General features: G+C 35.3%; 1 protein-coding gene across 21 annotated transcripts in view; it reads right to left on the reverse strand.

Moving 5' to 3' along the window:
- Window positions 1–14,251, reverse strand: part of PARD3 (par-3 family cell polarity regulator) — a 728,954-nt gene that overhangs the window by 251,457 nt on the left and 463,246 nt on the right. For all 21 annotated transcript variants that reach the window (XM_072651995.1, XM_072651989.1, XM_072651996.1 and 18 more), the window contains one exon: window positions 7,598–7,748. In XM_072651995.1, the coding sequence (XP_072508096.1) occupies window positions 7,598–7,748 (151 nt within the window). The remainder of the gene's footprint in view (window positions 1–7,597; window positions 7,749–14,251) is intronic.

Below are 14,251 nucleotides of genomic sequence, written 5' to 3' on the forward strand. Positions count from 1 at the left end.
TTACTGGCATGTGTGTTCATGTGTTAGATGAAAAGTCATGATCAGGAAAAGGTGGGGGTGATGAAATAAATGCCATTGAATGGTACCAAGTATTACTGATGAATAGGGGAAAAATACATGGCTGAGACTTCACGATGAGTTTTTCCAGTAAAATTATAGATGAGCACAGAAAATCATTACCCTCCAAACTTTAACTTGTTTTCTTTTGGAATATTCATATGGCTTAAACTCTGACACATACAAATAGTGTGACTCAGGGCAAGTCACAGAATTTCTAACTGTCCTAGGTCAACAATCCCTCCAGGTCCCATGTTGACTTGGAAAACTACAAATCAACATTTTCCATGTTGTACTATGTTTTTATTTATTCATTTTAAAAATGTATTTATTTCTTAAATACATTTTAAATTAGCTTGGGCTACACTAGGCTATGGGCTTGACATCTGTGTTTGAGGCAACTCTTCAAGACTGCGTTTGAAGAAGGAGCTGACCTACACTGGAGTTCCCTCACTTTGGTGTTCCTTGTATCAATGAAATAAAACATCTAGTACCTATACATTAGTCCACTATTCTGAAAGATTTATAAAAATTTTTCCTGACAGAAAACTTATAAGATGGGTAGCCAATGTATTACTACCCATATTTTATCAATAAGAAAACCAAGATTCAGAGTTAAATTACTTGTTAGTGATCAAAAAGCTAGGAAATGTTAGGGCCAGGGCATTGAGTTCCACCCTTCTGACTTCAAGATGAGTGCTACTATCCATATGCAAGAAAAAACATAGCATGTTGGAATGTGTTATATATGTTCATTATGGCCAATTATTCATCTGGACCCAGCCTCCATTCAAACAAACGTTAATTAAGCAACATTTCCAACTGTTGTGGGTCATCTTCTGTTCTGAACAGAACAACCTGGGAAGATTGTGGGAAGGGTCAGTGGAATTAAGAATAGTAATCCATAGAGATGAGCTTTAATATCTCTCAACATCTGAAATGCAAAAAACTTGAATCCTTAAATATTTTTTTGCCAGGGACTCTGTTGCCAAGTAGGCAATTTTTTCATCTATAAGAATGATAACAGACTACATGCAGATTTTTCTCAGTAGCTACCACAAGAGTTCTTCTCAGATATCATACTGAAGTATCAAGATGACCTTAGGTTCTTGAAGGATATGACAGCAATATCCATCCTCTGTCCTTAGGGTCAAGCAGATCAAATCTAATCCATCATGTATTTGATATGACTTCACATATCTGAAGAAACAATCATATCCCAAATACTTCTCCAAAATAAACAAACTTTTTTCAATAAATCCTTACATGGCATGTAATTCATATTTATAATGAGTATATTACAAATTTATGCCATTTAACCACAACCAAGCACTCACTACAGCAAGGCAGTCCTTCTGTTACTCCCCAATTGAATTCTTGTCTTTTAAAGTAAGTTGTCTTTTACTTTACAGAGAAAACTGATGAGCTCCTCCCATTCTCTTCACTAGAGAATCCTTTGACATCAGCTTGCACTTTTTACTTCCTTCTCTCTTAGTTTCTGACAAAGAGGCGACAGTCACCTTTACGTGGACACTTGATCCCAAGTCCTTCCATCTTCTCCATTAGATCACAACCCTCCACCCCCACCTTCTCTCAAGTCTTCAACTTTTCTCTTATGAAAAGATTCCTTATTCACTGATTTCAAACATGACCAAATTTGACTTATCCTTAAAACAAAGAAAGAAAAAATACTCACTAGAAGGTTTCACTCATGCTATTACTCTACATTTTTCCTCTCTATTTCAACCAAATTCTGAGAATACTTTGTCTACATTCACGGTCTCTACTTTCTCTCTTCTCACTCACTCCTGAATTCTTTGCAATCTGGATTTTTACTTCAACACTCAGTAGTATCCACTGTCTTCAAAACTGCCAATAATCTTTGAACTGCCAACTGTGGTGGGCTTTATTGAGTCTTAATCATTCTCAACTTGTTTGCTGACCATCCCTTCCCTTGAATAATTTCTTGTTTCTGAGTATTCACAACACTACCCTCTCCCAGTTCACCATGTATCTGTTTAGTCATGATTTCTCAATCATCTTTGCTGATTCATTATCTACATGATGGTTCCCAGCTATAAGTGTTCCTCAAAGTTCTAGCCAGAGATTCTTAAACTTTTTTGCATGTCATTGCCTCATTTGGCAATTTGGGCAAGCCTGTGAGTTTCATCTCAGAATAATGTTATTTTTTTAATACATAAAATAAAATACATAGGATTAAAAAGAAAGCAATTACAAAGAAACAGTTATCTTGCTAGCTCTCCTCAAAGTTCATAAAACCTACATGATCTTGTTTCATGTTCTCTCTTGGAAACTTCACTAAAATCAGATCCTATGGGTTTAACTCTATATGCAGATGACTCAATATAGTCAGTCATGATTACCTGGTTTTTGGCACTATATCAACAACTGACTATTGGACATTTCATCCTCAAAGTTCTCAAGTCATCAAAACTCAATGCACTGAAAACAGAAGTCATTATATTACTCTTCAAAACTTTCTCTTCTGCCAAAGACTCTATCATCTTTCTACTCACCCAGTTTTGCAATCTTAACATCATCTCAGATTCCTATCCCTTATTTGCCCCACCTAGACGAGCAAATCTTGCTGTTTTTTTAACTTTTTTAAACTTTTAACTTTTACAACATTCTTTGCATGTAACATCTTCTCTCCACTGAAACAATCACCATGTTAGTTCAAGATCTGATCATCTCCTACTCAAATTATTGTATTAGCCTATTAATTTTAGTCTGCCTCAAGTCTCTGTCTCTGTTTATCTGTCTGTCTCTCCCCCTTCCTCCCTCCATCCCAGTCCATTAGTCTGGGATGATGCCAAACTAATTTCAAATAAGGGAGATTTAGCCACATGACTCCTCTTCTCAGATATATCCAGTGGCTTAGTTTTGTCTCTAGGATCAGAAATAAACTGCTTTTTTTTTTTTCTCAATACAACCTAGACCTTACCTATCATTTGAGCTTCAATGGAAATGCAGTAAAAACAGGCCTTCTTTCCATTCTTCACACACAGGTCCCCCTATTGCTATGTCATCTTCCTCTCTTGGGGTATTCTTCCTCTATAATTCTGTCTCTTCCACTGAGACATAACACAAGTATCATCTCTGTGAAACCTTTCCTGATCTTTCCAAATCATGCCATACTTATCTAATTTTTCTATACTTATATTTATTCCTTTTACATTTGAGAAACGTATAAAATTACATATACATACAAACACAGACACAAGCATTTCTCCCCTTTAAAAATATGACTGTTGTGAGTAGGGATGATTTCCTGCTTTGTATTTGTATCTTTTGTGCTTTGCACATAGTAGGCACATAATAAAAATCTGATATATGTTGAATGATTAATGTAATGGTTTCAAGTCCACTCATCATTCTGGTTCACCTTACTGCTGAAAGGCAATTTTTTTCTGTACTTCTTTTATAACAGATTTAAGCAAACAGAAGAGCTAGCAAAACATATAATACAAAGAAAAACGCAGTTCAGATAAAATTATGGAAAAATATGAATTTATATAGTGATTTTTAAGTTAAATTTTGCTGTTGAAATAGAACCTACCAAGAGTTGTCTTAGCAGCTTTTGAAATGATGGATAATGTCTCACAAAATCATTAATCATCACAAACCCCACAGATTTTAAGATTGTGATTTATCAACTTCATTTGGAGTACAAGTGAAACAGAGAATTGCAAAATTATGTTCTCCTAAATGTTTATTCACTGAAAATAATTTACATAGAAAACAATATTGTACATAATAAAAGAAGCTGAACTAAAAATGTAACAATACCTCTTAACTTGTCTTGATTTTTAATCACACTTAAAAAGCAAACAAGAACATTAATCTCCTTTTATATTTCCATTATTTACCATATGAAAATGTTAAATTCAATTTCAAATTCACCATGATTGTATAAATGCAGTTACTAACAAAAATGAGTTACTAAATTGAACATTATAAATTCTTTTTGTGACAACAGAAAGTCATTTTTGAAATAAATGTTACCAAAATTCTAGGGTCCTATAACTTACTAGACCTTAGAGAATGTGTTAATTTGAATAAACTGCTCTAATCATCCAAAGCTTGATTTACAATTCATGTAATTAATGCACTTGTTGCTTATTAGTGCTTGTGCACATAAAAAAAATGAAAACTTCTTTTTTTGTTTCTTATTTTTCAGGCCAGCAACCCAGATTACATTTGTATTGATTTCAGAAGAGATCAACACTATGTTAGCTATCACTAACCTTAAAGGGAGATGAATAGAGCTACTTACTTCTCCAACATTTAGGATATGATTGGAATGCTAATTATGACTTCCCTTGAGAAAACCTGTGGAAATACCACTGGACTAAGAGGCCAAGATCCTGATTTTGCTATTTTTTCCCCTACTTGACTTGAGATAATAAGGTCAAGTTAGCCTCTTTGGTCCTGTGCTTCCTCATATATAAAACAAAGGATTGCATTAAGTAACCTCTATAGTCCATTCCAGCTCTCCATTGTATATAGTCCTTTTGGTTAGTATACTAAACAATACTAAGAAAGCTTCAGAAGTGATTCTAAAAATATGTACAAGTTGCATACAGGAAAAGATCATAATGGTCTTCTCCTTTTCCATCCAGACACTTTTTGATGAAATTTACTCAACGAGTGCAACCTGGTCTTCCTAGGAAGCATTGGCATTGAGTAGGATTTTTACTAATAAATAGATTTACCTTGGGAATGAACAAATTTTATCTCTATCTAAATTAGAAGTAACTTTGACTCAGTCAGCTAACTCTTTTGATCCTCAGCTATGAAATGAATGTGTAGAGTTAAATGATCTCAAAGGCCACTTCTAGTTCCATGGCTCCATATCCTGTTCTCCAGGTCTTGCCCCAGTTGCATATGTGCATAGGCATGCATTTGGAGAAGCTGATCTTTCATTCTTGGAGGCAGGTTCTTCTTTTAATGGAGAAATTTTAAATTACTTTCAAATGACAGGTCATGGAAAGTGTTCAATGAGAAAGCGTTTCCAGTCCCTTTTGAATTAATGATACTCTCAATTTAAGAAACTAGCTATTCAACGTAATGCAATTGAGATATAGCCCCTGGAAAACAACACCACTGGATGACTACAGGAAACTGTTTCTCCAAAGAGCAGGACAGAACCATTATCTAAGCAAGATCCAGTTGTTGAATAATTTCCAAGAGTTCCATTCAATCAACAAGTATTTATTAAGTGCTTGGTATAGGTGAGGGACTGTGCTAGGCACTTGGGATATTTTGCAGTGAATGAGGCAGTCCCTAGTTGGATGTAAAAAGCCTTACAGCAGCTTAGGGGGAAGGTACATTTTAATGTTCTATTCAGACATTGGCTTTCTTTGGTCTAACAGCTTTCACTGTGTGTACTTCTGTCTGGGCCTTATATTAATGCCCAAGTTTTGGGCATTATTCTATTGTAGTGCTCCCCATTTGAATGGCAACAGCATCTTAAGACATCTGATACTGGGATAGACATGAACTAAGGATTGAAAGAATTCCATATTTACAGTGAAAAGGTAACAACAAAGAGGCAAATGAAATTTTTAAAGCAAAGTATACTTGTAATCTCCAGTATCAAGTGTAATTCACTTCTAAAAACTGGCCTAAGAAAATATCAAAATTTAAGGCCAGCTTAATTTAACATAAAAACATACAGATTTCTTCAACCTAGGAGAAAAAAACAGAAATCATACTGTCAACAAATTTTAAAGAAATAAAGGGAAGCATATTATATCACACAGTACAAAGATAGCGGAGGGGACTTATTGCCATAGAAAATATTTGAAATTTTAGAAAAATTCATTGTAGACACAGGAACCAGGGGTAGAAACATGAAGTATAAGACAAAATAAAAAAAGGACTGATGAAACAATGACTAATGAAGCCTGGGCAACATCCCATGAGGAAAAGGAAGGAATCCTCAACCCCTATGTACAGCATTGCAAAATGCCACTAGATGAATAAATTGGGTTTTATTTTTCGCCTTCCTCTGAAGCATCAGGGATTGGAAGCAGGATGCAGGTTACCGGAACTGATGGACCAATGGCCTGATCCAGTATGGCAAATCCTATGTTCCTATAATAAAGGGGAAATTACAGTATATCACTTTGTATACACAGACACACAGACATTCTCTCTCTCTTTCAGGGGCTGATCTTCCTTCAAAAGAAAATGGTTTTAACATGGATAATGTTCATTCGCATCAATGTCAAGCCAGTATATAAAATCCAATAAAAGTGAAAGGACAGAAAACTATTATAATTTCAAAAAACACATTGTATGGCACCACTTCAAAGGGCAAAAAGTGTTTATCGAGCAACAACAGAGAAATAGAATTAAAGTATATTTGCTACAAGATAAGAAAATGGGGATTTGGGAGCTTCTGACACTAAAAAGGTTCCTAAGGGAAATTCATGCCAAATTGTAATATAATTATTTGTGTTCATGTCTTATCTCCCAAGAAAGACTATAAGCTCCTAGAGAGCAGGGACTAAAATGTATTCATTTCCACGTGTCCCCAAGACAGTCTTTGGACGTGGTAGAGATTGAATAAACATTTGCAGAATAAATGAAATTCATTCTTGTTTTCACCAAATTCCATCAAGAAACCTTGGATTCTATATTCATGAACTGCAACAGAGTTGATTTTAAGAGTTATTCTTTAAATTAGAGCTAGCAAAACATTCCAGCAATAAAAGTGCTTTATATCAGGTACTGTTCTAATCAAACAGCTTCTCATGTTTTAAATCTGAAAACCCTCACAAGCTAATCCCACGATGAGCAACTCAGTAAATCCAACCACTCCGATGGCAAGGCAAGTCTTTATTAACTGGATCTGTTAGTGAGAAACTGAACTGCTGCCGAGAAAAGTGCTAATAACCTCATTACCCACTGGGGGCCACACAGACAGTATGGTGCTGAATCCAAACAAAGGATGCAGAAAATTAGTTGTAAGATTTGAAAACTAGTGTTATGAAAGAAGAAAAACAGAAATACAACTGAATTAGAGAAACATCCCATTAAGCACAAACCCGATGACAATTACTATTAAGCTACATTTTCTCCACTTTGGGTAAAGCTAAAATATGTCCCAACTCAACTTATCAATCCTTCCTGGCATTGTCCACTGAGCAGACTTTTTATTTTTAACAATGCTTCTTTAGCCATTCCAAAGAGCCTAAGAACACTTCAGTGGCTGAAAAATATTTTAAAGTTATCCCATCATTTTCTCTCACCTGGTTGGGGATTTAAAATTCACTTAACAAAATCAATTTATTGATTTACTTTCTTCAATTAGCTTTTCTTAAATGTTTACAGGGAACCTCTTATCTTTCAATCACAGTTAAAAAGGTGGGCATTACTTAAAAAATAATCACTACTACTTTCCTGTTACACATGTCCCTTATGAGTTTCATGCTAATAAACCTTTAGGGAACAAAAACAAAGAGAAAGAGACAAAACTAATGGTGGTAAATAAGAGTTTGATATGACTCACCCATTATCCTACTGAGTGCAGCATTTCTTGTAGGAGATTCATCAAGACTCTCAATCCCACTGTAGAGGGAGTGGGAAATTCTTCTTTCCCTGTCATCCAGCACAGTTTCAATAGGCAGTTCTGGCCCAGAAGGGCTTCCAGGTGACTTTGCCTATATGGAAAGAGAATCAGAATTAAAGATCTATTTACCAGCATTTGACTCCAGGAGCATCACAACAACTTGCCCAAAGCTTGTACATGACTGGTTATTAAATGAACTAGAATGTGTCACTCTGCACCACCATAATTTGTGGTGATAGCTCTATTTAACAATGAGCTCTATGCCACCTAATGTTGTTGCTCCTGTGAAATCCTGTTGCATTTCAGCCTTTCTAGAAGTATGTATGCATGTACACATGTTTAAGTATGCATTTAATATATGTGTATTTTTGTATGTGTATATATGTATGTGTGTAATATATATATATGTTCATTTTTATCATGTGTTGCAGTTTATTTCTTCAAACAGCTCATCTTAATTTAGTTCAGACTGCCTTAGGAAGCTATCTTGGGGCAAGATCTTTTATAATGAACCCTGACATGGGCTAGATTTCTTAAAATATATATTGTTTGGCTTCCAAATAGCCAATTTTCCCATGGTCATTCCATAACAGTATGAGCTTACTTACTTAAAATTATATAGACCAAAAATTAGATATTTCTATGCTCAATGGGATCATTTTAAAAAAATACTCTGCAAGTTAGGATATCATAATAGTACTATAAGCATGCTTTTCTCTGTGTGTTTATATGATTAACATGGGTGACATTCAAATTAAATTCCATTGGGTGAATGTTTAAAGTGTGACTATGTATATGTTTTCATTGAAAGCCAGTAGATTATTACTAAAACAAAAGGAAACTGAAACTATTCTTTGAGACATAATTCCTCTCTTAATGTAATCAAAAATCTGACTAAATATTTTGGTTTGGTTTGGGTTTTTTGGCTGTTAAATGACACTGAAGACACCTATAGAAGTGGTAGTATATGCAAACCCTTAGATATTCTTTCCAGGAAATCACTGCCATACAACCTCTCATCATATACTTGAAAAGTTCATTTTTGAAACCCAAGTGAATATTTAGATGGTAAGAGTGGCAGCCTGGTGTTTTGGGAAGAACATTAGCCTTGACATCCAAAGAGCTGAATTGGAGTCCCAGTTCCACTATTTTTTTTTCCCATATGAGACCCTGGGAAACACAAGCCACATAGCCTCAGTATTCTTATTTGCAAAAGGAGGATTATAACATCCATCTATTCATAGGGTTGATGTGAAGAATCAAATGAGATGTGGCATATGATAGCTAGCTGTACTATTGCAAGTAATAATCAAGGAGAAGGGTCATTTACCATATCAATAGTTCTCAAATTTAAAGAATATTGTAAATTCAAGAAAGAAGAGTCAATTCACACTGTAGTGAACTAAAATAATAGGCTACATATTCTTTTAAACAGCTGTATCTTATAATTCATACTATTAGGTGGTCTAGCATAACAACAGAATTCAGGCTATTAAAGCCTTTTAAAAATCCTCCAGGAGGTAACAAAGTTCTCCTAAATGGAATGCTCACAACAGGAGCTTTGAAGTCATCCCAATGGACTAACATCTTATGACATTTTGATGCTGGCTTATTGCCAAGCTTTGGGGGAGGAGCAAGGGAGGAGATTCACAGCATTCCAAGCAGATGAGGACACAATTGAGAGGGGTTGCATAGTCAGTAAAAATGATTATTTCTGTTAGAAGCTATCGTCTGTTTAATATAAATGAGATATTTAATGAAGTTCTGAATTGTAGACTTATCTCTCCCAGTTTGATAAGCACTGGGGAGATTTACTGCACTGAAGGGTCAACACAATTACAATTGGAGGCACGTCAAGCTGCAGGAGAATAATAAACTTGCAGTGCAAGTGAATTAGATTCAATAAGGTTTAAATTGTAAAAAGAGGATTTGTTTTATTAGGTTTTTTTAATTGCAGATTACAAGTGGAAGCTTTACCGAAAAGTAAATTAAACAATATTCGAGTCCTCTGATATAAAGAAATCAAAGAAAAATTTAGGGAAAATTTGACCGCTAAGTTCCAAGATTCTATGGAGCAAAGAAAACAATTTATGAAACCAACATTCCCAGGACCCTTAAAGAACAACTACTCCCACATATTGTAAATGGGTGCATACATTAAGGAGATTAGCAGCTCTGTGCAACACAAAAATTGATTTTCCCAGGAGACAGCAGCATAGACTCAAGTTTGTTAAACAAACGCATTACTCCAATGCATCTGGTAACTCAGCAATTTGACACTTTTTTGAGGTTGATAGCTAAGCTTCTTTATTTTAGAAAACCATACCGAAATAGACACAAGAAAAAAATAGCATCCACTGTCTCCATTTGAGAGGATAACTATTGCCCAGTTCTAAGGGATAGGCTTTGAAAAAAGAGCTAAGTACTTTAACATTTTCACAGGAAAGATTCCTTTCCTCATCATTTCTAATTAGCATCTCAAAAGGCAGATTTAAATGAAGACATCAATAGTGAACTGCACCAATATTTAACAAAAGATACAATTACCTTTTAATTTCTAAGAAAAATTGGTGGAGGGCCACAGAGCTCTGTTTTAAACCTTTTGATGAATTTTGTTTAATGAAAATTTGATCTAAAAAGGAGACACATTAAGTTGGAGCAAATGCCAAAGTAAAACAAAGTCAGGAAAAGTGTGAAAATGCTACAGAAACAAGGAAGCACTTTCCATTTTCCCTGTGGTTCTTATAGTCCCTTTACAGGTGGTTTCATTACATTTGTCATTCAACTTGACTAAGAGATAAAGGAGAAACACCAACCCCTGCTAAGAGATAAAGAAATGCCACCATTTTCTCCAAATCACCGTATCTCAGTCATAACTGACCCCAGCAATTCTGCAGGACATAGCAGAGGCAGACGTTGGAAAGAACACTTTTTTCCCTCTTGGAAAATTATGGAACTAGAATGTGAAGGGACCTTGGGGACCATCGAGTTCACAACCTCGGGATACAGATGAGGAAACTAGCAGTGAACCATTAAAAAAAAAAAGGCAGAACAAAAATTCTCCAACAGAACTTACTACTTCATGTAAGTTCTGTTCTACAGATATAGACTCTATGCAAAGTACTTTGTTTTTCCCTAGAGACTTGGTTGGATTTTTTTTCTCCATGAAGATATGATACCTTTTGCTTTTTAATGGCAAATGACAATTCTATTAATGATTCTGTAAGATGCTTTATGTCATAGGCTTAATATTTTTTTTACTCTGGGTTACCCTTCCCAATCTTACTGAAAGACTACAAGAGAAATATCGTCCAGTTCTGTCTATAAAACACAGATAGAAGGAAGTTCCAAAGTGAGGAGAATATGGAAGGAAAGACAAGAAATTTTGTTTCACACATGCTGAGTTAGAGATGTCTACAGGGCAGCCAGGTGCAGGTGTCCAAAAGGTAGTTGGTGATATGGCAGTGAAGAGGATGAGGTGAAAGAACAGAGCCAATTCATTTGCACAATTAAGTCAAATCAACACACATTTGTTGAGCTCCCACTAGGTGTGAGGCACTGCTGGAAAAGCAACTCAAAACATACATCCTGCAGACAATGAGTTAAGAGAGTCAGCTTTATGTATATTATGGTCTACTATCTTTTCTACTTTGTTAAATCAAGGTTGGTTTTCATAATATCAAATTATTCTTTCTGCTTTAGACTCCATAGAGAAGTTCAGCACTAAAAGTGTCTGAAATAATTTCTGCCACTTCTGGGGTTACAGCTTTCAAAAGCATAATGGCAAAAATAAACTAATATTCTCTAAAAACATTTAGATAAACAGACACCCCAAACAGGTGCAGTTTTTTTCCCCAGGCTTTGGCAACAAGATGGAAAATAATTGTAAAAAGAGAGAGTGAAAGGGAAAGGGAAAGAGAAACGTGTAGAAGGTAAGACTCAGAGTCACCTACAGGTGTCTTCTGTAACCAACATATGATGGTATCTCAGTGAAATGCCAGAAAGCGGAAATATATAACAAGCATTTAAGTGGGCAATATTGAAAACATGGAAAAAGTGACTGGATAATCTGATGCAATTTTAGTTTGCATGGTACTGGAGAACACAATAGGTGAGCAGATGTCTTTCTGCTTAAAGTTTCACTTGATGTCAGTCTTCCCCAGAACATTGAGCCAAGTTACCTCTGTGGATGCGTCAGTCATCAGAAGATCATTTCAACATATGGGTTGAACATCTTGTTTGAGGAGAGACTTCAGGGCTGCATTTATATCATTATTGAAATGACTAAATTAAATGCTTTTTAAAAATTTTAACAAAGAAAAAAACATAGTAAGATCATATTTTTCAATACCTGTCCACTGAGTGATTATTTTAAAAAGGGCACTATACCAAAGAAAATGACTTGCACAAAGTCTGAACTTTCCCATTACATATATTCATTAAGGATGTCTGTAATATGTACATAAATTGTTCCCATGAAGAATTGACAGGGATTATTTTTTTTAAAAGTAGGAACTGGGAGTCACTGATGGGAGTCATTGATTTTCAAAAAATTTCATGTTTGAAATAAAGTTCTGTCTGTGATATTTTCTTTGGAATCTCCTTCTTTATCTAGGAAATAAATTCCTGCATGTCTTTAAAATTCTCTTCCCTTTAGCACAAATCTTTTTTTTAATATATATTTGGTCAATTCCAATTGTAATTTCTGGGTCTTACGGCTTCCTGAGAAGCAGTACGTTCCCAGTGAGCAAAGGACTGCATTTAGAGCCAAAGGCCCTGAGAACAAATCCCAGACATGCCATTTACTACTTTCATAACCTTGGGGCAAGTCACTTGCCTCCTTGGGCTTCTCAGTTCCCTTACCTACAAAATGAGGAGGCTGGATAAAATAGATGACCTCTAAGGTATTTTCCAGTTCTAGATCAAGAATCCTGTGATCTTTATGCAATTTCTACTTCCTCACAAATGTATGAGGTTGAAAGTTGATGAAGCCCAAATGTGATGGTTCCACTAGCATCATTTTTGAAAAGAAATTGCAAAAATGCCAGATGGCTTTCATTTTGTTTGGTTTTAGTCCTCCATGGTCTTCTACTTATGGGTTTGGATTAGTCATACATTATACAATGATCCAGCTAAGACTCACACCAAATTCTCTGCAGGTTTGGCTTATCCTCAAATAGTGTTATTCTTTTGTGATGTGATATTGCCTATGAAACAACGGTTTACCATCACCTTTAGACTTAGTGTTTCTTAAATGAGTTTATGTTCCAAACTTGTGTTACCCCTCGCTGCCAGGTCTCAATCACTTAGTAAATAGAATGAATGTTTACTGGATGAATGATTTTCTCAGTTGTTTTTTTTTTTATCATCTTTTCATTTTGATAATGACTTAGTATGTGTACTATAAGTACATATTCAAATAAATAATACTAACAGCTAGTATTTATATAGAATTTTAATGTTTGAAATACTTTTGCCAACATTATCTTATTTTATCCTCACAAAAGCACTGGGAGGTAGGTACGATTATTATCCCCTTGTTACATAAAAAGAAATGAAGGCAGACAGCAATTAGGTGACATGCTCAAGTCATACAATTAGTAAGTTTCTGAGGCTGGATTTGAACTAAGATCTTTCTAACTCTAGGGCCAGAACTCTATCAACACTGCCATCCACCCAACTGATGAGTCAGTAGCGCGTGAATTTCCATTTTACAAAGTGGACAACTTTTAAAAACAGTAACAGTTTCAGCTCATGCAACTGCCTAATGTACTAGCTTTTCACAGGGTATTTACTTTGACTTGTTGTTAGTTAGCTGATGATGTAACTAAACCTAATTTTGGAATAACTACTCCCTAATGCCTGATGTCACTTCCAAGCTATAAAGACACTGAATTTGATATTTTTATGAGATTAGGTGAACACCATATGTAGGACCCTGTATCTTTTTCTTGAAGGAAAAAAAGTATAGACTAAGACTAGAATTTCCCTGGTATAGGGAATTTCCAGATCAAATCCCTCTACCATAGCAGTTAAGCATTTTCTTTGAAATGTAAAGTCTTAGAGAGTTACCTAGACCATGGAGGGGGTTATGTGATTGCCCAGGGAACCTGAGCCAGTATATATCATTGGCCAGGCATGAACTCAGGTTGAGCTGGCTTCAGCACCAGCTGTGTTCAATTTCCCATGCTGTCTATCTAAAAAGAAATGAATAATAAAGCCTATGAGTAGTCTAAAAGGTTTTACTATCTTATTAATGTATTTTGAACTGCTTTTCCATCAATAGAAATCATCATCCCCTTTATTCACTTCTACATTAAATCCACCTTTGTTGAGGTCAGATTCAGGAGAGCAGTTCAGGTGTGAAAGAATTCACTTAGACTTCTCCGTAGCCATCAGGAACTGTTTTATTTATGTGAAAAGCACATAGAGATCTTTTGTTACAGCCACAGGACTAAGTAAAAACAGTACTGATATTTGGGGGAGTAGGCATATATAGAGGCTCCAGAATAATGATGTAATTTGAGGGTTTCATATGGAGGTTGAAGATTAGGGAAAGGCAAACAGAATGAAGGTCACTTACAAGATAAAGAG

Source organism: Notamacropus eugenii, chromosome 3, assembly GCF_028372415.1.
Source record: "Notamacropus eugenii isolate mMacEug1 chromosome 3, mMacEug1.pri_v2, whole genome shotgun sequence".
In the NCBI taxonomy this organism is placed as follows: Eukaryota; Metazoa; Chordata; class Mammalia; order Diprotodontia; family Macropodidae; genus Notamacropus; species Notamacropus eugenii.